Source organism: Tachypleus tridentatus, chromosome 9 (assembly GCF_004210375.1).
Source record: "Tachypleus tridentatus isolate NWPU-2018 chromosome 9, ASM421037v1, whole genome shotgun sequence".
Lineage (NCBI taxonomy): Eukaryota > Metazoa > Arthropoda > Merostomata > Xiphosura > Limulidae > Tachypleus > Tachypleus tridentatus.
Window position 1 is genome coordinate 26,401,712 of NC_134833.1, and position 26,998 is coordinate 26,428,709.

At 31.8% G+C, this 26,998-nt stretch overlaps 1 protein-coding gene across 2 annotated transcripts in view; it reads right to left on the reverse strand.

Moving 5' to 3' along the window:
* Window positions 1-4,917: 4,917 nt before the first annotated feature.
* Tif-IA (RNA polymerase I-specific transcription initiation factor RRN3 homolog Tif-IA) overlaps window positions 4,918-26,998 on the reverse strand; it is a 36,463-nt gene continuing 14,382 nt past the window's right edge. For both annotated transcript variants that reach the window (XM_076453352.1, XM_076453353.1), the window contains 7 exons: window positions 24,113-24,227; window positions 21,195-21,334; window positions 14,103-14,233; window positions 7,894-8,072; window positions 6,363-6,624; window positions 5,386-5,458; window positions 4,918-5,115 (listed from right to left, as the gene is read on the reverse strand). In XM_076453352.1, the coding sequence (XP_076309467.1) occupies window positions 4,975-5,115; window positions 5,386-5,458; window positions 6,363-6,624; window positions 7,894-8,072; window positions 14,103-14,233; window positions 21,195-21,334; window positions 24,113-24,227 (1,041 nt within the window). In that variant the 3' untranslated portion in view covers window positions 4,918-4,974. The remainder of the gene's footprint in view (window positions 5,116-5,385; window positions 5,459-6,362; window positions 6,625-7,893; window positions 8,073-14,102; window positions 14,234-21,194; window positions 21,335-24,112; window positions 24,228-26,998) is intronic.

The window sequence follows — 26,998 nt, forward strand, 5'->3', positions numbered from 1 at the left end:
ATCTGGCACTTGGCAACCACAGAAAAGTTGCATGGCATTTGCCATCTTAGCCTGTTCCTTTTTAGGTATGATTAAAGCAAGGAGTATTTTCATTCATTCACTTCACTCTGATCAGCATATCTACATGCTGACTTTGATTGTTATGTTCTGCTGTCACTGGATCTTTGTGTAAGCTCTGTGGGTTTGTTGTTTGAGAACCAGTTTGAATTATTGCTACTACTAAAAATCTACAGCATGGTATAACTCAACAAACTGCACTAACGTTTTACAGCTGATCAAAGTGAAACCTTCACTCTCTCCAATAGGTGCATTTTATGTGATATGTTATTTATAACAAGGTAGTTTTTGTGGGCTATGAGGCCAGTGTTTGTGATCCCTAGTGGTTTTGCCTCTACTGCTGTATGCAATACAGATTTAGATAACAAGGGCATGACAGCTATTTTGAAAAATACGGTGGCAATTGCTACTATGAATTTCCTGCCCTTGTTGTAAGTACTTGTATTAGTGTGCTAAGTGTCATATTTGTACAATATACTTGTTTTATTCACTATCAATGCTGCAGGCACGTGAAATAAGAAAAGAGTGCAAAAACACATCTGTAATAAAAAAAATTCCTGCTGACCTTTCAGAAAGTCTCATCTTGTGATTAGTGAGAGTGACCCAACTGTTTTCTCTACTCACTCAACACTCCACCAGGCCTATATAGAGGTCACTGTATGACCTTTTGATGTGTAATCTTTACTTTTGCATGCTATAATATTGTATGGTAAAAACAAAGAAACTTGTGTGGATGGGTTGGGGGTTTCTACCCTACCTGAACATTGAAAGGATTAAATGTTCAGAAATTTAAATAAATTGGCTAACTTGATTTCCTGCCTGTAGCTCTATAATATCAGCTTTGTGACTATCACTTAATACAGCTTTAGCATATTTTACAAAATTGCAATTTTAAACACAGTTAAGTCATACGAAGACAACACTCCATATTGTTGAAAGTTTCTTAAGTTCATTTCATAGTACCTTTATCAGTTGTTTCTGTCAGAACGTGGGTGGATAAAATTACTTATTTCATGGTCTTTTTATAGAGTTGCATTAAAAATGTAATAAAAGCATTTAATATTAATGTATGTCAATAAATTTGAAATAAAAATGTAGTTAATAAATTAAATCTTAATTTTATATACATTTTAATTTTCAAATTTGAAAAGGAAATATTTAAATAAATATTCGGTCTTTACGTATGTGGTCATTGTTGTTATCAATTTCACATTTTTAATCCTTCCGCCCTGTTTGAGCTCCCAAGTTTTAAGTATAATTAAAAGGTTATAGATACTACCAAGATGTAACATAACTACAGCCTCCAGTCATCTTGGTTTAGTTAGGTATAAACCAGAAAGTCTAACCCACATTTTTCAAACGTGTCAATAATTCTATCTAAGAAAATTATTTTAATGCTTTTATAGCTGAGTTAGAAACCCAGTTAAATTATATTAGTAATAGGATATTATATTTTTTATGTGTTATTATTTTGTGTTTTAAATTAAAAACTTCAAATAAAAATTTGTTAAAGTACCAACAAAAATTAGGGTTAACGTTTATTAACACTTCAATTCTTTGACTGCAGAAAAGTGGAAATCTTGTACATAAGTAAAAATGTTTGTAATTATTACATTAGATAAGAAAACATAAATTAAAAAGAAATTCACATTCTCAACGTGGTATGTGTAAGAGCTGCATGTGTTATATAATTCAATAATGTTTTACAGTAAGTTGAATTATTTGCTATGCATATTTAGTAGTAGATGGGTTCAAAAAACAAGAAAATAAAAACTGTAAATGGTTAAAAACTTGGTCATTTAGAATAATTGTTCACATAAACAATAGAATTTTTTTGTCATATTTGGGTGAAAATTATATGAAAGTTATCAATGCACCCATTATGTCCTTGTTCCACAGCAGTGAGATGATCCCTTTTAACATGATGGAAGAGACGACAATTCATGTTTGGACAAGAATTTTTCATCTTGTAAAGTCAATATGCAATTCACCCTTTTCCTTAAATGATAAACCAGTGAATCAAGGTCCCTTTATGATGGCTGTACATTCTTAGTTTAAATTTATACTACTAAATCAAGAAAACATCTGTTCGAATGGCCATAATCTCTAGGTTTCTTTACTCCAAGTTCACTGATGAGATAGTGTGGCTAGAAAGTAAATCACCAAAATATAGTGATAAAAATATTTCATAGGTTGTTTATAAAACTAATACTTTATTATTTTTAGTTTTGTTTTTAAATATAAAACTACTAAATCATTGTGAATTCTAAGATTTAAGAATACATATAGGTTTCAAGTTGTAACTATTAACCACAGAATGTTTGTTATGCACCATCAGTCAACAATTCAGAGAACTGTGATTGGATATTGAACATTTAAAAAACAAGGATGTCAGATACTGGGAAAAAAAATTTTTTTAAATATCTTATAACATTTAAATGTGTTATGTATTATTCTAAAATGCAAGTACAAACCTCATTCACTAACACCCTCTTAGAAGTTTCATATATTGATAACATACTGGATGCATTTAACAAGAAACTCACATTTTATCATTAAAGTCAACTGGATAATACTATTACTTTACCACAGATTCTTTGTCTTTAGCTTTTGAATTTATTGTTTTGTGTGTGTCTAATATTCAATTAATGTATCACTTATTTTTGGGGTTTACCACATACAAGTTTTGCTTACTTCTGTTTACTAAATTAATGACATAATTCACTAAAATAATTATACCATGAATAAAATTTCATTCTCAGTTAATTTTGCAAAGCAAAAGTGCACTGTATATGCATGTGTGTGAATTTCAAATGAGTGAAAAAAAATTGCTTCAATTTAGCAGGGATAAATGGATATAGTGTTAATGGTTTTAGTTTTAATTCATAATCATCAATTTCTAAGCAGTCAAATGGTAGTAAAGTTGGTACTGTACAAATATTTTCTAATTACCCAAAGTCCACACTTTATCTACATAAGCAGTAGCATCTTTAAAGACTGTCAAGATTTGGCTCCATTGAAACCAATTCTGACTATCCAACAAATTATTAAACTTAGCAAAGTATCAGGTCATCCCTTAAGCAATGTCTTATGTTAAGAGAAAGAATTTTACATGGTTTTAGTGTTATTTAATCAATAATGTATTTTCCATTATTTCCTGCCAACAATTTACACACTTTTGAATGCCACATCTGTAAAATTCTTTGGATTTGGAGGAAAGAATGTAGAGAGGGTAGTTTTGACATCTTCACGTGTTCCAAGCTCTTTTCCATCAAGATAGTTCTACAAACTTCAGAACAGATGATCATCAGATGGGGCAAAGCCTGGAGAATAAGGAGAATGTGGAAGTTTTTCCCAGTCTAGCTCTTCAATCTTTGCAGATGTGATCCTTGTTGTATGGGACTGTAAGAACAAATTACTTATCTTTGTTTTTGACATTTGTTTTGTCTTCAAGTTATGAAACTATCTATGACAGGACATCAGACAAGTTTAGTTAGGTTGAGCAGGTTAGGAAACAGTTAACAAAGACTTCCAATGAATAAATTTGTTACTGGTTAAGTATATTCACTTTCAAACAATTTCAATAGATTAGCTTTTATCTTGTCCAAAACTTCTGTTATGTGGCCTTTCACTTTAATCAGGCTACAGGACAAAATAGATGTGCTAATGAATGTCAGTAAATTTCAGACTGATTATATATGTATAATATTGAACTTCCTGGTCAGTGATACAAAAAGTGAAAGTATTTGTCATTGTTGTTGGAAAAAGGTATCTGAAGAAAATTTTATAAATGTAAATTGTTTTTAAAGACAAAATTAGATGCTATTTCATGAAGTATTTTCACTGTAGAAAAAACCAAGTGATATCTATGACTTGCCAGTACAGAGAAATTAATATTTGAACAAAAGTATAGCAAATATAATTCCATTCATCATCATATATGCAAACACAAATACTGTGGAATGTGTATGTTAGTGAAAGTTTTGAAACTGAACAAGTTTCTTCCATTGTGCTAGTAATTTAACTCTTTTAGTCACACCTGTCATCATATGATGACCATGTAATATCACAGATTCCTATCCAATACAGCATACAGTACTGTTCATAACTACTTAATTGTTAAGAAGAAACAGACCAAAAATGGCATCAAATTACTCCGGTGTCTTCACATTTGAAAAGGAAATTGAAGTTAAGCAAGCTGATGATGGTACTGTTTCTGAACCTGAATTATCTGATTATTTTCAGTATGATATGACTGCACATGCCTAAAGCATTCTCTTTCAGACCTCTAATTTCTTTGGTAGTATCACAAAACTTAAATCCTTGGACAACTGAAAAGTTTTGTTCTGAAAATTTTTAGCATACTTAGAAATTTAAATCTTTATATATAACCACATATTTACCCTATTCCTCTAAAGGTTACTGTACAGAATTTTAAATGATTCTTTAATTTACATATAAATCTCTTATATACTAAACTTTTATACCAATAGACTTTTCTTTTCTCTCTCTCTCTCAGTGATTAGTATAATTAAAACAAATGCACAATATGTTTATAACTACTACAGCAAAACATACCCCTACTACAGAGTTTGTACGCTTACACAACTATACAAGCATGTGAATACAGAGAAAAACAATAGATCTCAAGGAATGCTAATGTTCACAGGAAGTGTAAATTAACTTCAACTCAACATTAAGTCACAGTAGAAGTCAAAAAGCCATGGTTATAGAAGTTTTGATTCAGTATACCACATGCAATGCTCACATGAAGTCTTGCTGGTATTATGTACACTGCCTCTTGGATCGAGCTAAGATTTTGTCATGATGATAGGTAATAAATATATGTTGATAAAAAAATTCAAATAAATGAAAATTCTCCTTTACTTATAATATCTGCATTGTACATTAAGATAATTATATTCTTTGTTTAGAAGATACAACTTGTTTAAAGCCAGGCGAAATTCCATAAGACATAAGTTCTGAAAGACTGGAAGGGGTCACACCCACAGCTGTGCTTGAAGGACTAATAGTTTCTGTAAGAAAATCATCTTCTTCCTAAACAATAAAAAAAAAATTACATTTGACTATGAACAGTCTAACAAATAGAAAAATTAACTTACTGAACAGACACTGAATTATGTATAAACTAAGAACTGTAAAAACCATGTTTTTCAAAAAAGTGTATATTAAAGACTAATGTCTTACACACTGTGATATTTTCATCCACTTTGGAAAATGTATTTCAAACCTCGTGAATAATTCATCTAAGGAAAAATATTCTGTAAAAATAAAACATTACTATCTTGTGATATTGAAGTCTCTTACCTCATGTTCAGGCTGACTTTGCTCAACTTCACCATCATATACCCGGTATATGGAAGTAATCCATTTTCTGGACCTGTAGTTCACACATTAGAGGGAGTACAAATTATTTGAATATATAAATTGAAATTTTAAATCTAATAATTACATACACACAAACATTTTAAGCATATCTGCAGAAATTTCAGAGGAAGGAAGAATAGTAAGTGATAGCCTATCATTAGCATTCTGTTTATATCTCGAATTTTATAGGTCATTGTTAACACAATAGGATTCTGTTATATAATCTGTCAAATTTGAAATCATCGGTACAGTTTTGTTTTTCTGTTTAACAGTTAACTTACATCATCTGTCTCATGAATGACCAATGATTAATATGTTAGAATAATACTTTAAGATTTTAAACAACTTCTTAAACATACAACTCAGTTTCCAAATCTAATTTGTTTTGACCTATACTGCCATCTAGTGAGTTACATTTGATGCAGTTTATTTTTTCGTTTAACCTTAAAATAATACTGTATAATATTTAATCCAACACTTGTTACATGTACAAGTTGATTTTTATAATAAACACAAAAGGAATACAGAGTATGTATTATCTACAGTATCTACTCCAGCACAAAATCAGTTTCTAGCACCAGCAGGGATGAGTTATGTAAAACCTAATATATTCAGATTTCATGACTGAACACTATGTTAAACAAAGCAGATTTTAACTTTTGTTCAAGTAATTTTACCACAATACTAAAATAAATAAATATACAAATGCAGCATATAATACTTTAAAACCATGTTAACAAGTTAGTATAGGTTTTTCAAAAATAAAAATTTATTTTGTTATCAATAGAGTAACTAAATTCACACTGTCTAATATCTATTCAAAATTGAAACAACAACAACATACACGAACAAATTTTCTGATCCTCAAATATTAAAAAAAAAACAAAAATGAAATGATCAACTAAATCTAACTATACCTCTTCAATAAATATGGGTCAAATGGAAAAAAAGTTTCCATCTTGGAAAAAGAAACCGATTGTGTGCTTCCAGATGCTTGACTGGCAGCTACAGGAAGGAGAGTTCGGCTGTTCCTCTCAATAATTGTATAACAATATACAAGCTGGTAGTTCCTTGCAACATTTGCAAAGTTTCTCACAACTGCTGACATACAAACTTTTAGGGGATTTAGGCGACAAGTGACAACCCTTTCTAGATTCAAACCTCTCAGGTATTTCAACCCTAATAACAGTGTTCCAAAAAAATGTATTAAAAATACCATTTCTTTCTGCTGAGACTTTTACAATGTAAAAATGGATTATGGTTTTCATAATCTTATAAAACTTAGTGATCAATTACTTCATTTTCTGTAAAACACCAAAAAGAGCTTACTTGTTCCACAAGCAAAAAGAAATTGAGACTTGTATTTCACTTTGTTTTATACTTTAAAAAATCACAAAAACAAGAGATTTGTAATAAAGTGTACAAGCTAGATGTACTTTTGTAGGGTCCCTGAAAGTGTTCTGTTTCAAGCGTAACAAATATTTTTATCTCTTGATTTTGAAGTTCATCAACAGTACAAATTGCAACATTTAAGCATCCCTGGCGCAACATAATTTTTGTGTCTACTGACTAATTGATGGACAATATACTACTGTCTGGTGGTTAAAATAACTGGTCTTTGGCCCCTGTCAGGGAAATAATCAACGTATTAAAGCAAATAAAATAATATTAAATTTAATGTGAAATCAAATTATGATCACTCGCAACATGCATAAGGAGTTTATAGTGTCCATAAATAACAAATTTCTTAGTTTAAAATCATTGTATAAAGAAAGGTGTAGAAGGTAACAAGTTAAATGGTCACAGTAAACTATCACTTTACTGAAGTTGTGTTAATTAGTGCCTCTACCATACTGGGGACAGGAATGCTAACTTCAAGAAATAAGTTTTATCTTACTTACCCCCCTTATTCTTATTTTAACTTGGGAGAGCAGTCACCTTCCCACAACCATTTGCAGACAGTGAAAGGTGATATAGATGTGAAACGTTCTGGGCTTGAGCACTCACATCTCGCTCTCCTAATTTCTAAATTTCTAATCTTCTTATGTGAGACTAGCAAATTGGAGGTTAAGACTGATAGATGGTGTATCCCCACTGCAATGTGGGTCCTACTTCATCAGTCACCTCCAAAACCTAGAATACATTTTATAATCCCACGTCGCAGCTTGTACCCTAGGAGCTTTTTAAGATATGTAGTGTATGTTGTTCACTTTTGATCTGTTTTGTTTATGGCCTAAAAATTTATGGTTTTAATATGTATGGATATTATGCAGTCAAGCCATTAGTACTACTAAAAGAACATGATATTTCAACATTAACCTACATAACCACTGCCAAAAATATAAATGGGATCATTAAACAATGACAATAACATTCTTACATTAACCTGTGTGAAGGAATAAAGAAAAATTATGATCACAAAATTTTTACAATATTTCATCACAGTACCATTTTTCATCTCAATCAACTCCTTGTGTCTGAAGGCAAAGACATAAAAAATAGCCTGGCAGACAGCGTAGAAAGTGCCATGGAGACTCGTATCGACAATCACACGAGAACTACCAGTTAAATTCTCTATGTAACTGTGGATCCAACCGCACATAAGGTCAAAACATGCCGTGACAGTGCTGTAAAACAGAAAATGCATGTATAAGTACAATCCATCCACACAGCTCTGTATGGTATACCACTACAACTAAAAGTATTTAAATCAGTTTCACTTAAAACAGCAATTAACCAGAGCTAAAAAATTGTAATTAGTAAAAACGGACAACAAATGTTACTAATAAAGTTAATGTCAGCAGGTACTGTAAGAAGGAAATGGTAGATTAGAAAAATTAACTATTAAGAAGCAGTAGAAAAATCTAGATGGAGAGCTTTTTAGAAAATGAAATGTTATGCAGAAAAACAGTCAGCATATCTTTGAATCAAAGTGTAATTCCAGCAATGACCAAATGATACTAGAGAATCTACAAAGGGAATGAAGATGAAGATGAGGATAGCTTAAAATGGTATTTAAAAAGAAACACACCAGGAATGACATGATGTAACTGGATCAGGGACAGAAGTTAAAGATGGTAACAAAAGTTTTGTCTAGATATTTATGCAAAGCAATACAAGAAATATCCATGTTAGTTACCCTTTACTTTGAACCAATCAACAAGAAGACGTCCAACAACTGTTTGACTACTAACTGAATACACACAGTGCAGAGAGCATTTTCAGCAACACTATACAAACCACAGACCCTCAAATTTACCATCTGACAACCCTAACCATTAGGCCACACACACACACACTTCCAGAAGGACAGAAGGCTACACCAATACAGGTAAAGACAAAGAGTAAAATATTGTTAACTGTTAAAAGTTACAAATGACAGCCGCAAGATACAAAACAGTGGAAGAAATTCAAAGGGCAGCCACTGTCACACAAAGGAAAGATAATGACCAAGGAAAAAAGAAAAGACTGGATTATAAATCTAACTTCTTCCCCCCCCCTTCCTCTTACCCTTTTGCAATTGGCTTGGTGTATGAGTTCATTTGCACATCTGTACACTTGAGTATTTACATTATAACTTTTAAAACAGTGTGTGTATCTTCAGAAAATTTAGTAGACTTTTAGAAGTATTATGTACATGAAAAAAATCAGATGTTTTTAACGAAATATTTCTACTAAAAATTTATTTGTGGTTGGTTTGGTGTTTTATGGCACAAAGCAGCTAGACTATCTGTGTCAAACGTCCAGTAAAAAGTTAAAATTAGAGTAAATTTAGTAAAATTCATAAAAGGAAATTAAGGTAAAACAAAACAAAGTTTAAAAAAAACATAAATAGCATAAAACCAATGTTTACATCTAGTCTATGGCATTAAGAGAAAACTACAGTAATACAAGTTGTAGAGTACTTTCTGTAGCATAACTGTAATAATCATAACTTGCCAGGAAGACCAACAGGTAAGTACAAAAACCACCGTCAGTCACCTCAAGTTGGCCTTTCCAGTTCTGGTTCTGAGTCATTTGACATTATGGCCATTTTCAAAAGGGGAGTAATGAAATGGTTTTAAAAGACAGAGCAAAATTATAATAACTCACCAGGATGACTAACAGGTAGTTCAAACGGATAGTCCAAACAGCAGCGTTAGTCACCTGAAGTTGATCTTTCCAGTCCTGGTTCTGAGTCAGTTTGTGTTACGTCCATTTTCTAATTTCAAATCGAACTAGACATACTTTGATTCTTAAAAGGGAATCCCATTAAAAAGGTCTAATGTATAAATTAAAAAAACTTAAATAGCATTAAAAAATTAACATCCTTTAAAAAACTAAAAACATTTCCAAGGTGAGCAGTGTCACCATCACCAATAACACTGTCTAACATTAAGGACAAACTCTGGGACAGGGTCAGTTTGAGTTCCACCAGTGTAAAGGGATGGTTATAATCATAGAGACAATCAGCTCGAAAGGAAAGAGGTGATCGCTCTGCCCGAGTCTTGATGGCCAAGAGGATAGAGGAAGAGGCAGAAGTGCTATATACCTGGCAAAAGCTTTCACCTGGAGTATCAGCGATGCTTCGGGTATCAGCTACATGGCCATCAGAATGCAAGATCAAAAGAGGGACAGAATTATATTGCCCACTGACCTTTCAAATCTTGTCCCATATGACTTTGGAACTGGTGGTAGAAAATATGCTGGTTGTGAACTTAATCCAAGATTTCTTCTGGCTTTGACATCTTACTTCCCAAGCATGTGCATGGGGGCCAGCTGGAAAGCAATGTGGTGCAACAGTGTGGGATACCTACGAAAGTATCCCAGGCCCATTTTTTAAGCCTTCCATGGCATATGGCAGGCAGGACTCCACCACGGACGAGGATATTGTGGAAAAAGTGTCGAGGTGTTAAGAATACATTGAGCAGGTGCTTGTATAATACAGTCAGTTACTGCTGCCACACACTCGTCTATTGATGGCTTACAGACGATGGCAGGATCAAGTTCTGTGAGAACAGTGAAAGAGGGCCAGTTTGCATGATCCAGTTTCCACCAGAGCATGCGGTTGGGTTGAATCGGCCATGGCAAGTCTCTCTCAAGATTATAGGAAAATGATCACTGCATCATGGATTATTGCCAACCCTTTATGAAAAGTGAGAGAATAGTGAAGGGGAGCAAACTGATAGATCAAATAGCAGTAAAGGACTGACTAGGTGCATGGAAATAAGTAGAAGAACCAGTATTGAAAAGAGAGAGGTTGTGATCAGAGAGCACAAGCTCTACGGAGCAACCCCTCCTATCAATATCAGCATTTCCCCAGAGGGGATGATGTTCATTAAAGTCCCCATGATTAAAAATGGAAATGGCAGCTGTTTCATGAGAGCACCAAGGTCTGATTGATCATGTCTCTCCAGGGAACAGGTAGAGAGAACAAACAGTAATGGTCCGACCCAAGGAAACGTGGACGGTTACAGCCTCTAAGGGTGTGTAGAGTAGCAAAGACAGGGTGGGCACATGCTGATCAACCAACAGTGCCACCCCTCCATGCAGTTGTTCATCACACAGCCCGTCATTTCTGTATAAAGAAAACTGCCTAAAGGTGACTGTATGGGCAGGTTTCAGAAATGTTTCCTGTAAGGAAATACATACAGGATGGTAGGAAGCAATCAGTGTTTTGATGTCATCCAGATTAGAACGTAAACCTTGACAGTTCTATTCAAACAAGGTAGCCATTTTTATTTATGTGTAGGCAGACTGGGTGGAGAACCCTTCTGTTTATGACCACGTATTTTTCCTTTACTGTCTTTATTCAAGGGGGGGGGTCTATCGACCTCCATGGATCCTGCCTGCCCTGTGTCAGTTGGGCAGGTATTTGCTGTTGGAAGAGGATTCCAGTGACTGAGGACGTGAACAAAAGATTGTTTTGCATCTTGATGTGGGAGAACATGTATCTGAGGAAATGCTCATACCTAGAACAAAAGGAAGTGGATCTTAGGATTTGTTGGAATGTATGTGATGGACAGAGATAGGTGTTGAAGTTAATTCATCAACGTTTTTAACCATAGAGATCAAAGGACTATTCATTTGTTTTGAAAACAATTCTTTTAGAAGCACAGAGTTCTGTCTGCACTACCACTGTAGTAGTGAAATGAAGTGCAGCAGCATACATCCAAAATGAGGTGGTGGACAGCAACATTCAAGCCTCAGGGTAAGTAATGTTTTGAATAATTTTCAAACGCTGCACCTCTTTCTCTTCCAACTGTTTAGGGCAAGAATAAAAGTAGGGCAGGTGAGAGTCATTGCAATTGACACACTGAGGGCCCATTTCACATTCATAGCAATCGTGGTTCTTGCCAGGGTTTCATGAGCACTATACCCAAACACTAGCATCAGATATAATGTCCACAACACCTGCTGAGAACATCCAACACTGGTACTTGGTTGACCCTAGCCCAAGTGGACCAGCTAACTGACCCAATGGGGGCCATCTCAAGACTGCCCGTGTACAGGAATTCAAGGCCAAAGTGGTGTGTTAGGATTGGACCCCTCAGCCACCAGGATCCTCTCCTCTCCTTCATGGGTCACTACACACAGCATACACATGGGTGGATGTTTAGATCCCAGAGGAGGTAAACTGAAAGAACAGAACCTTCCCTGGAAGGTCCTCTCACTATGTACAGGAATCCACAACAAGGGAACTTATTTGTGAAAACAGAGTCTGTTCCATTACTAGTCTGAATGTAAAGTGATCTCGTTATGATTAAAATATATTCTTCATCCCAAACATCTCAAATGTCACTTGCATAATCTCTAATAAAACTTCCTAAATACATTTCAAACATTTGTTTTCAGTAAGACTTTATATTTTTCTGTTATTTTTGCTACTCTAACAATGGGATTTGTAAATCTGACCAACCTTGTAACTATCATAAAAAAAATTAAGAAATAAAACATAAATTATGTTTTTTTCATTCTAGAATGACTACAAATTATAACACAAACACAAATGTTTAGTCTAAGTAGCTTAAGTCTCATAACACTATACAGACATGTATATATATATTTATTATCTTCTATTATATTGACCTTCCAGTCATGTCTATTTAACATTACATAGCTTGTATTGATGCAGAGCACAGGCATGCAGGTCATGTGTCCACTAAAATAAAGCTAACCTTTAGTCTTCCCTGTCTTGGCTGTGTTTTCGTGGACTATAATATTTTGTAATATACACTCACATTTTAATTATTATACATTATACATATGTATATATATTATTATTTAAAAATAAATTATTAAACTTATTTTTCATAAAATATAGAACAATAAATCAATAAGAAAAAGCAAACAATTATCTCTTCTCGCTACAACTTTAGTTGCTTGAAGAGGTTGCTAAGCCTTTTAAAATTTTGTACATGGAGGACATCAAAAATATTTTTTTAGGTTTTATATAAACAGTTGAATAACCAAAAAGATCATAAATAGCTACATTAATACCACAGAATTCCACTATAATTTATTAAGCTTAGTTACTAAAACTTAAGATTTTAAAAAATATTAAACTTCAAAAAGGCTAAAAGACACAACCTACCTCCTTGAAAACTTGGATTGAAAGAACATGGTTGCTTTTACAAACATGAAAATGGCTGAGAAAACCACTCTGGAGTCATTTTAAACTGTCAATTGGTTATTCACATGTCATATACTGTAGTAAGAGTATATAAAGGACCGTTTAAAAAAGAAATTGAAAGAGTGAACAGAGCCACCATGTTCAACTTAGTACATAAGCCATATCTCAACAAAATAAAAAGGTATTGAGGTTCTTACTTTATATTCTAGCTTGTCAATATTAGTAATTTGAGTGCCTAATTTGTATGAAATTGTAGACTTAGTATTCATTAGAGACAACTTTTAATAACAAATAATGAATCACTAATGAAATCAAAATATACAAAAAGTTTTCACACAGTCCAAACACACCTTTTCTACGTTAAGATAAGCTACCTGTTGAAAAGGAAATGATTTCAATATTCCTTTGTTTCTTAAATTTGTGCAAAGATACACAAGGGCTGTATGTACTGGCTATCCTGACTTTTGAGTGGAAAGGTTAAAGGAAAGGCATCTTGTCAACAGCACCCACCACCAACTCTTGGGTTACTCCAACAAAACAGGATGGTGGGATCTCACCATCACTATTATAATCCACCCATAGCCCAAAAGTGCACAAAATATTTTGCAGTAACAGGATGCAAATCACGAACCCTGATATTTACAATCTAACTCTAACATGCAAACCACTAAGCCAAACAAACATAGGAACTGTCAAAGGGATGCAACTAAACAATAAGGAAACAGATAGGAACAAAGGGCAACAACATACAAGTCAAATAACAGGACAAAAAAAAAAAGAAAAAAAGACTAAGATGCATAACTTTATTTTTTCACAAAAGATAAATATAATAAATACATAAGGTACAATGTTTGAATATTATTTTATAATTTTCATGCAAAATGTAAATCTAAGAACTCCACAAATAAATAAAATCTTTGGACAAAAAAACAGCCCAGTCATAAAAGTTACACCCAACTACCCAAGGCAGATATCCTAAAACCTAACCATCCAGAAATAAGAGAGCAATAATAACTGTTATTTTTCTCATTAACTTTAACCCTACCTTAATGAAATGTAAGTGGCTCTAGCCAACAAACTTCCAATGTAACAGGCTGAAGCTTGTCTTATAACACAAGGAGTGTTGGGATTCTGAACTTTCTTCCACAAGTAATCTAAAAAGCCATCACTTATCATCTGTGAAATAAAACATACAAGCAGAGACTCTGAGGAAGTAAATAGCTAGACAGGTAACATCCTTGTTTTAGCTAAGTGTAAAATTAACATAAATCATGTTATAAATGACAGAAGATCTATACATCTTACGTAGCACATCCAAACTTTTGATGAAATACTAGTAATGCAAATTCACAAAAGAAAAATAAGGAAAAATCACCTAAAATACAAACATCCAGCACCAGGGCACAAAAAGGTCATTATGTAATGTGGACACACAAACATATTTCATTTCACAAACACACACTTTGATACACTCTTGTGAATTTACATTACATGTACATTGTACGTGTGTGTCAACCTTCTTTCCACAAGATACAACTCCATAAATTTGAAGATCTTTGCTACTTTCATGACTGACAAAGTTTACAATTTATTAATATTACATCAAAGCTAGTGTTATCCTAAAATATAACAAGAACTGGGAAATGTTTACTCCCTCTTGTAAACATGTTTTATGTACAATAGCCAATGACAAAGATTCCTGCTAGTTCAAAAAAAACTTTAAATGCTCAAACTAAATCTTTATTTATTTCTTTAGCTATAATTTAATACTTAATTATTTCAGAGTAACGTTTTTCACAGATAATTCACACAATTCCAAACTATACTCTCAAAATTTGAATTAATTTCTCGTAGGCACATTAATTATTGTATTAGGTAACAAGTATTAATACACTTAAACTTCTTGTACTTCAAACAATATTTACTGGCAAATTAATTTCTGATGGTTTGACTCAAAATTATGTTGACATCTGTAGCCTTAAACATTCTTTTGTAAAGTTCTTAATGTGTAACTATACAATGTAATATTGAGTCTTGATGTATTCTATGCACAAAAAGTTGAAAAATCTGCATGAAAGATTGTCTTCCTTAACAATTTATCAAATAAAATACCAATCTTCCAGAACCTGTCTGTGTAATTATACTGATAAATCCTAAACTTATCTGAACCTCTCTGGGTAATTATATTGATACTTTATGAACCTATCTGAATCTCTCTGTGTAATTATATTGATACTTTAGGAACCTATCTGAACCTCTCTGGGTAATTATATTGATACTTCATAAACCTATCTGAACCTCTCTGGGTAATTATATTGATACTTCATAAACCTATCTGAACCTCTCTGGGTAATTATATTGATACTTCATAAACCTATCTGAACCTCTCTGGGTAATTATATTGATACTTCATAAACCAATCTAAACCTCTCTTGGTAATTATATTGATACTTCATAAACCTATCTGAACCTCTCTGGGTAATTATATTGATACTTCATAAACCGATCTAAACCTCTCTGGGTAATTATATTGATACTTCATAAGCCTATCTGAACCTCTGTGTAATTATATTGATACTTCATAAACCTATCTGAACCTCTGTGTGTAATTATATTGATACTTTCCAAACCTACATAATCATCACTATGTAAATATATTAATACTTCCAAAACCTACTTAAACCTCTTTGCAATTATAACATCACTTCCCAATCCTACCTGAACCTCAATGTTATTATATGAATGCTTTTAAAAGCATCTTACCCTCAACTGTGTAATTATGTTGATACTTCCTAAACCTATCTGAACATCACTGTATAATTATATTGACACTTATCAATATAACTTAACTTCTCTGTGGGTGATTATAAGTGAAACCTATCATGAATCTCTAAGCTTATACAACAAAGAAAAAAAGTTCTTTACAGTTAGAAGTATTTACTAAAGCAGTTTGAGAGAGAAAGTTTCCAGAACATTGTTTTTGAAGAAGATGACAACCTTTTTTCATATTTATTTTTTACACATAACAAAAATGGTTATAATCATACTATGTGTGAGACAAGTCTAATAAATATTCCTCTCACTTGTGTGTGGAAACACAAATATATGTTTCATTTCACAGCTACACACTTTAACACATAAATATACATTTCATTTCACAGCTACACACTTTAACACATAAATATACATTTCATTTCACAGCTACACACTTTAACACATAAATATACATTTCATTTCACAGCTACACACTTTAACACATAAATATACATTTCATTTCACAGCTACACACTTTAACACATAAATATACATTTCATTTCACAGCTACACACTTTAACACAAATATACATTTCATTTCACAGCTACACACTTTAACACATAAATATACATTTCATTTCACAGCTACACACTTTAACACATAAATATACATTTCATTTCACAGCTACACACTTTAACACATAAATATACATTTCAATTCACAGCTACACACTTTAACACATAAATATACATTTCAATTCACAGCTACACACTTTAACACATAAATATACATTTCAATTCACAGCTACACACTTTAACACATAAATATACATTTCAATTCACAGCTACACACTGACACATAAATATACATTTCAATTCACAGCTACACACTTTAACACAAATATACATTTCAATTCACAGCTACACACTAACACATAAATATACATTTCAATTCACAGCTACACACTAACACATAAATATCAATTCACAGCTTTCATATTCACAGCTACACACTTTAACACATAAATATACATTTCAATTCACAGCTACACACTTTAACACATAAATATACATTTCAATTCACAGCTACACACTAACACATAAATATACATTTCAATTCACAGCTACACACTTTAACACATAAATATACATTTCAATTCACAGTTACACACTTTAACACAAATATACATTTCAATTCACAGTTACACACTTTAACACAAATATACATTTCAATTCACAGCTACACACTAACACACAAATATACATTTCAATTCACAGCTACACACTTTAACACATAAATATACATTTCAATTCACAGCTACACACTTTAACACATAAATATACATTTCAATTCACAGCTACACACTAACACATAAATATACATTTCAATTCACAGCTACACACTTTAACACATAAATATACATTTCAATTCACAGCTACACACTAACACATAAATATACATTTCAATTCACAGCTACACACTAACACATAAATATACATTTCATTTCACAGCTACACACTTTAACACATAAATATACATTTCATTTCACAGCTACACACTTTAACACATAAATATACATTTCATTTCACAGCTACACACTTTAACACATAAATATACATTTCATTTCACAGCTACACACTTTAACACATAAATATACATTTCATTTCACAGCTACACTCTTTTAACACATAAATATACATTTCAATTCACAGCTACACACTTTAACACATAAATATACATTTCAATTCACAGCTACACACTTTAACACATAAATATACATTTCAATTCACAGCTACACACTTTAACACATAAATATACATTTCAATTCACAGCTACACACTTTAACACATAAATATACATTTCAATTCACAGCTACACACTTTAACACATAAATATACATTTCAATTCACAGCTACGCACTTTAACACATAAATATACATTTCAATTCACAGCTACACACTTTAACACATAAATATACATTTTTCACATTCACAGCTACACACATAAACTTTAACACATAAATATACATTTCAATTCACAGCTACACACTAACACATAAATATACATTTCAATTCACAGCTACACACTAACACACAAATATACATTTCAATTCACAGCTACACACTAACACATAAATATACATTTCAATTCACAGCTACACACTTTAACACATAAATATACATTTCAATTCACAGCTACACACTTTAACACATAAATATACATTTCAATTCACAGTTACACACTTTAACACATAAATATACATTTCAATTCACAGTTACACACTTTAACACAAATATACATTTCAATTCACAGCTACACACTTTAACACATAAATATACATTTCAATTCACAGCTACAGACTTTAAGCATAAATATACATTTCAATTCACAGCTACACACTTTAACACATAAATATACATTTCAATTCACAGCTACACACTTTAACACATAAATATACATTTCAATTCACAGCTACACACTAACACATAAATATACATTTCAATTCACAGCTACACACTTTAACACATAAATATACATTTCAATTCACAGCTACACACTAACACATAAATATACATTTCAATTCACAGCTACACACTAACACATAAATATACATTTCAATTCACAGCTACACACTTTAACACATAAATATACATTTCAATTCACAGCTACACACTTTAACACATAAATATACATTTCAATTCACAGTTACACACTTTAACACAAATATACATTTCAATTCACAGCTACACACTAACACACAAATATACATTTCAATTCACAGCTACACACTAACACACAAATATACATTTCAATTCACAGCTACACACTTTAACACATAAATATACATTTCAATTCACAGCTACACATTTTAACACATAAATATACATTTCAATTCACAGCTACACATTTTAACACATAAATATACATTTCAATTCACAGCTACACACTTTAACACATAAATATACATTTCAATTCACAGCTACACACTTTAACACATAAATATACATTTCAATTCACAGCTACACACTTTAACACATAAATATACATTTCAATTCACAGCTACACACTTTAACACATAAATATACATTTCAATTCACAGCTACACACTTTAACACATAAATATACATTTCAATTCACAGCTACACACTTTAACACATAAATATACATTTCAATTCACAGCTACACACTTTAACACATAAATATACATTTCAATTCACAGCTACACACTAACACACAAATATACATTTCAATTCACAGCTACACACTAACACACAAATATACATTTCAATTCACAGCTACACACTAACACATAAATATACATTTCAATTCACAGCTACACACTTTAACACATAAATATACATTTCAATTCACAGCTACACACTTTAACACATAAATATACATTTCAATTCACAGCTACACACTTTAACACACAAATATACATTTCAATTCACAGCTACACACTTTAACACATAAATATACATTTCAATTCACAGCTACACACTTTAACACATAAATATACATTTCAATTCACAGCTACACACTAACACATAAATATACATTTCAATTCACAGCTACACACTTTAACACATAAATATACATTTCAATTCACAGCTACACACTTTAACACATAAATATACATTTCAATTCACAGCTACACACTAACACACAAATATACATTTCAATTCACAGCTACACACTTTAACACATAAATATACATTTCAATTCACAGCTACACACTTTAACACATAAATATACATTTCAATTCACAGCTACACATTTTAACACATAAATATACATTTCAATTCACAGCTACATAAATATACATTTCACACTTTAACACATAAATATACATTTCAATTCACAGCTACACACTTTAACACATAAATATACATTTCAATTCACAGCTACACACATTTAACACATAAATATACATTTCAATTCACAGCTACACACTTTAACACATAAATATACATTTCAATTCACAGCTACACACTTTAACACATAAATATACATTTCAATTCACAGCTACACACTAACACACAAATATACATTTCAATTCACAGCTACACACTAGCACATAAATATACATTTCAATTCACAGCTACACTCTTTAACACATAAATATACATTTCAATTCACAGCTACACACTTTAACACATAAATATACATTTCAATTCACAGCTACACACTTTAACACAAATATACATTTCAATTCACAGCTACACACTTTAACACATAAATATACATTTCAATTCACAGCTACACACTTTAACACATAAATATACATTTCAATTCACAGCTACACACTAACACATAAATATACATTTCAATTCACAGCTACACACTTTAACACATAAATATACATTTCAATTCACAGCTACACACTTTAACACATAAATATACATTTCAATTCACAGCTACACACTTTAACACATAAATATACATTTCAATTCACAGCTACACACTTTAACACATAAATATACATTTCAATTCACAGCTACACACTTTAACACATAAATATACATTTCAATTCACAGCTACACACTTTAACACATAAATATACATTTCAATTCACAGCTACACACTTTAACACATAAATATACATTTCAATTCACAGCTACACACTTTAACACATAAATATACATTTCAATTCACAGCTACACACTTTAACACATAAATATACATTTCAATTCACAGCTACACACTTTAACACATAAATATACATTTCAATTCACAGCTACACACTTTAACACATAAATATACATTTCAATTCACAGTTACACACTTTAACACATAAATATACATTTCAATTCACAGTTACACACTTTAACACAAATATACATTTCAATTCACAGCTACACACTAACACACAAATATACATTTCAATTCACAGCTACACACGTTAACACATAAATATACATTTCAATTCACAGCTACACACGTTAACACATAAATATACATTTCAATTCACAGCTACACACTAACACATAAATATACATTTCATTTCACAGCTACACACGTTAACACATAAATATACATTTCAATTCACAGTTACACACTAACACATAAATATACATTTCAATTCACAGTTACACACTTTAACACATAAATATACATTTCAATTCACAGTTACACACTTCGATATAACTGCAACAACAAACAGTAAACTCATGCAGTACAAAAAACCTGAATATACCAAAGTTGTGAGAAATATAGTATACACGATTTCTTGCCAAAGATGAACACAAACAATGCACTTTATTTGGAAAATCATATAACTGTTAAACTATATTACTCTATTACAATAAGTTATTAAATTATCTTCCATGTACAAGTCTAGTTAATTTAGAAACAATAAAAAAAAGAATCCATGGTACTCACAGGGTGTAAACTACAAAGGTAAAACAGGATAAACTGTACATGGACTGACGCATGTGTTGGTAGAATCATTTTGTCAAAGACTACCAAGAAGTCCTTGTAGAGTTGTTTAGCAGCTTCCCAGTTCAGTCCCTTGTTCCCAGCTAAAATACAAAAATGACAGATTATATAGCTTTTGGAATTTTTGTTAATTTATTTGAGTGTATAATAAACAGCTTCTGACAAGCATCTTGCAGTATGTAGGCTCAGATTCAACACTTCTGGTGATGGCAAAAAGATTATTTAGGATCACATCTAGTTCTGTATGTAGTAATGACACTGCTTGAAAGCAAAAGAAAGCCCAAACAAACTAAAAGGACAAACTGAACCAACAAAAGTTGTCCAGAGATTGTCCACATAATGACACATTAAATATGATATTAACTTCTAAACAGTGCTCACAATTTTGTGAATTTACAACAAGTTTTCTCATAGCTAGGGATACATCCTTAAACAATACAGGGTAATGCATATATTGGAACACATTTTCACCAAAACATAAGGTAACCCCAAAAGACGTGCATTATAAATAATCAAAATTTCATGAATATAAAAGTTATTTATTTCATTCTGATAACACTACCTATTATGGGAACAATCAGTGCAGTTCTCACTCATGTGTTAGACACTTGTATTAAGTAGTTCCTCTGTCTCTGACAAACTGAAGAACAAGTTAACATTATTAAATACTACTGAATAAAATTATCAGAACTCTTAAAAGAACTATTGCACTGAATAAATCACAAGTTCTTTCATAGAAAGTACAGAAATCTAACTTAAACAATAGATATTAAATCACATTTTAGCCAATATTAATTAATGAATTAATTAATTAATAATTAAACACAGTCAAATGGAGTAGTAACATGAGACACATTTTCACTGCACAAACTGAATCTCTCAATATTTTTGGATTTTCACATTTCATCACTTGGAAAGGAGTATACCCTGTTATTTTCAAGTTTAGAATTGTTCCAAGACAGAAATGTGACCATCCTACAAGTTAATATTGTTCTTGACTGGCTTGAAAAAAATGAGTTATTATACCACAATACCAAGAACTCAAATTAACTTAAGAATCTGTCAAATTTACAAGATCATGCCATATAGTATTGTAGTCATTCCAACACCTTCAATCCTAGAAAGATCTAGGCAAGAATGAATTACACATAAAAACTAGTTAAATCAATGTTACAGTAATTTTAGAGAGCAATCAAAGCATGTATTTGTCCAACACACAATTATAACATAATTTCTAGTTGTTTTTGGTCAAGTAATATAATACGTTCTTGAAACAAAATTTCAAAATATATATACATTTTTTTTAATGTTCTCTCCTGTAATAAATGGTAAGAGCCTCATATAAGAAATATTAGATAATACTTTAGAGACAAAGAATTGCACCAAAAAAGAAACTACAGTTTGGTACCTCATTGTAAGAGAAGACACTTCTATTGAAAACTCTACTATTGTTCTTTGTTTCCTACCTCTGTTTTTTAAAAAAAATTAGTTATCATAAATTTTGCCAATGACAAAGTTTAGGTTTTGTTTATTTTATAATTTATTACCACCTGGTTGATTAATAATGTAAAATACAACAACTACTAATTTTGAAACATGGATGCTAATTAACTGCTTAAACAGGACTCTTTTATTTCTATCTCACTCAATTCTGTACAACCAGCAAACCTTGATGACTTTCAAAACTTCATTCAACTTTAAGACTATTTTTTTTTACTAAAACAATACTGTTTTTGCTTATATTGAGGGATGTAGCATCCACAACAACTCACAGTAAGCACAACCAACATTAAATAACTGTATTCCACACATTTCTAATACTTGTATATGTTTTTAAAACTGTTCCATTGCTTGAATGCTGTGTTGTATCTCCACTTCTCTAATCAATCTAATGCAATTATGATAGCTCTCTTTATGTTACTGTTGGTCATGTTTATTTTTCTGAATCATCATTAGTTGAAGCAGTAGCTGTAAAAGTCTATCCACAACTTTGACCAATGGGAAAGCTTTTTATCACTGAATGCTTTCTTCTCAAGGAAGTGACTCAGAAAGCAGCCAACACAAGACACAAAGTGGAGAAAAATTTGATTTCTATAAGATACTTAATCTGTTGTCAAAAAATGAAGTTTCATCATGCACAACTTTTTAAGAATAACACTTTCAAAACAAAAAATTTCAATTTTGGAACACTTGCATTTTACCTACTGCCATTATCTAGTAATGGTAAAAGTAGCATTTGTCAATAGGCTCAGAAGAAGGTTACTCTTTCATCTGCATGTATGCACGCACACATTTTATTCATAATTTCATATTCTTATATTGTCTGGAACAACTTTAGGAGCACACTGAGATATAGCTATTAGTCTGATTTGAATATATTCAAACTAAGGGAGAGCCTTAGATTAGAGTACAGAAAAAACAGTTCCAAATATCTCCATTTACTTTTACCCATCACGGTGCAACTGATTTTTCTGGTGCAAGTTATAAAATTATCAATATTCCACCGCATTTAATTAAAATATTTTCTTTATGTTTGTTATTGTTCTAAATAATCCATTCTACTACTTTAGTTACACACTAGGTTTAAAACCTCCCAAGATAACTGACTACTTAAATATTTCACATTACTTTCAGTTATGCAAACATCTAGTTTTGGAGACATACAGCACATGCTTCTGCTAGTTTTGGAGACATACAGCACATGCTCCTTCTATAATACCTACTTCAGACACACCTGAGTTGTGATTAAATAACTGTGTGTATATAAAAGAAATTTTTTAATTCTATTTTGTTTTTAAAGGAAAATTTTTCACTATTCAGCCATCATGTGTTTCAAAACAGAAACAAAAGATTAATCACACCTTGAATACCGCAAACAGTATCAATAAATTGAAAAATGTTTTCCATCAAGACGTCCAGCGTGTTGGCTAATGGATCCTTCATGTCCAGGCTCGTAGGTGATTGTTCATCTGTCTCCTAATACAAAAAATAAATTTATTAAAAAAACAAGTCTCAAGTCTCCAATACATAGATACACGTGTGTTATTTAAAGAGATAGTAAATTATAAGTTACATACATGGATGATTGATCTTGGTGGTCTAGACAACCTTAAGGAAATGCCAAGTTTGTCCTAAGCTTTTATCAAAAATACTTTATCAAAAGCAACAAATTGGTTTTGCATTTATATAGTAAACCCTTTCAATTTATTTTTATAAACATTATATGTTGCTAAAATAACTGATGCTTTTGTTAAATGAAAATACCATATTTTAAAATTTTAACATTGTTTATTTTATCCAATTAATTATTCAAATGTTGATATAATCCTTTGTACTTTATAAAAATGTTTTTAAAACTACCAAATAGAACATCAGTTCTACAAGAGTATCTTATGAGTAAATGAAACTCCTTAATACTGAATTTTTTTTGCGTAACAATAAATCTATAACGTACAAGAAAAAATTAAAGTTTAGGAACATTAAAGTCAGTATCTTAAAGAGGACATTACATACTAATAATGTATCAGTTTGTATAAATGCACATGCAAAAGAATTAACTTAAGTCGCTTGTTATGTTCACCTCTCCTCAGGGCAAGATAGTTTAATATTTTGTAAAGAAGGTATAATTTTCCTATATTGAAAATTTATTTCTGATAGCTTTTACCTCCTCTCACATGAATAGCTCTTCTCATTCAGTGCTGCCCTCTGTATGCAAAAACATTTTCTGCACATACCACAAACCTTGATGATTCCAATGCATCTCACAAACCATCATGTGTGACAACCCTCCACCAGTAAGTAAGACAAACTCTCATGATACACGAGACTTCTACTGGACTTTCACTTTGAGTTTAGACAAAAAAGTGAAAGCACTGGTTTTCAGTGAGAAGGAGGTAAGTATTTATCAGAAATATATTTTCAGCATAGGAAAGTTATAACTTCCAATACAGTACATTACCTCCACTTACACAAACAGCTAGAATCCCACAATGAACAGGTGGAGGGACTGATAAGAGGGAAAGAAGCATCCTTCAAAAGCTCTTGAAGTACACTCGCAAAGAGACCTTCAGACTCTAAGAAGATACATGGAAGACTGCATCACTTCTGTACCAGGTATACTCTTTGTGCAGTGTGAAAAAAGTGTCATTGATATGGACAGAACTATGTAATAGTATGTCCAATAGGGAGAAAACTACAGTTGAACAGTGACCTGCATGAACCTCCTTCATGACTCAAAACATGAATGGAGTAACAAGAGTATAAATAAGTGACAGAATTATCTATAATCTGTGTGTGTGAGAACTCACAACAATTGGTTCAGCTATAAATCCAAAATCCAGACACTAAGACCCACCATTTGTGTGGGGATAAAATGATGGAATCCATGTGAAGGGGTGAACTGCAATTTTGACAGCTCACTCCTGTTACGAAGTAGAGGACATCATCTACATATCCATCCTACTATCAACTAAATGGTTTTATCCTCGTTTATTTATTTCTAGTATATACTTGTGTGTGTATGGTTTTCATTAGCACATTCAAGAGGATGCCACCACCTCACCACCTTAGAACTGGAAAGTAATAAAGACTCTCAAACATCACTAAAAGAATGGAGGGGGAGAAAATGCAGTGCAAAGTTTGGAGGAACAACAACACCTGAAACTGTGCAATAGGAGACCATGAAACCCAATTTTTAAAAGCAGACCATACCAGTTTCATCAGTACAAGACTTGACAGGGATGGGCAGCTGTCCCCTTCTGCTTTACTCATAAAATCCATGGGTGAGTATGGTCTAGGACAGGCATATTAATGGAGTAAATATATCAGAAGAATAAAATTACACGTGATCTTGTGGAGCACCCCATCTCAGCAGTGCACATTCAGTAACAGAATTATAATAAGTTTAAGTATACCTGAATATGCACTGCTCACAACAAAGCAGGCTCCATAAAGAAAAAAAAATGGACATGTCATCAGAAATAAAAGGTATATATAATAAAAAGTAGCTTTCTTAAGTCACAGTCTCATAAGAAAGTGAACAGGTGGATGATAGTACCCAACAAGAAAAAAACAGCTACCCAAAACAGAGATTGAAAGATGAACACAAGGGGTAGTTTCAAGGCTCAACAGATGAGTAATAATATGTTAAGCCTAATCAAACAATGCAGGACAAATATCACTAGGCTCTAAAACAAAAAGCTTAGCCTAAAAATAAGTAAAATAATAACAAAAATGAAATAAATAGTGATGTATAAAATAAGTGTGTATTAACACTGTAATATGTATAAGATGTATAAAAGGAAAACAATACTGTTAAACAGATTGATACAACAGTATGATGAATTACAGGTAATCCTAATATCACAGGAATAGGAGAAAGATAATAACCAAGCCTAATGTCTAACCTGAATTGGACAATATATATTGACCAATCTAATGAAACTTGTGTTATAAAACTCAAAAAATCTCCAGGTGATGTCACAACAAAATGATCCAAAACCCATAACAATGCAACATTTTTATCTTTTCAAAGTAGCAAACTGTATGGGCCTCAAAACTAGAGGTGAGGCCTGATGAAGATCAGATCATTGGACAATCATTCTCCCAACAAAGTAAAGACAGAAATCTTCCTGTGGAATACTGTGACTAAAACCTTGTAAGTGTGCCAACAGAAGATATAACTGCAAAAGTGGTAATGTAGAATTCATAATCCAAAATTAATAACCAAACACAACTCCCTGCATTTA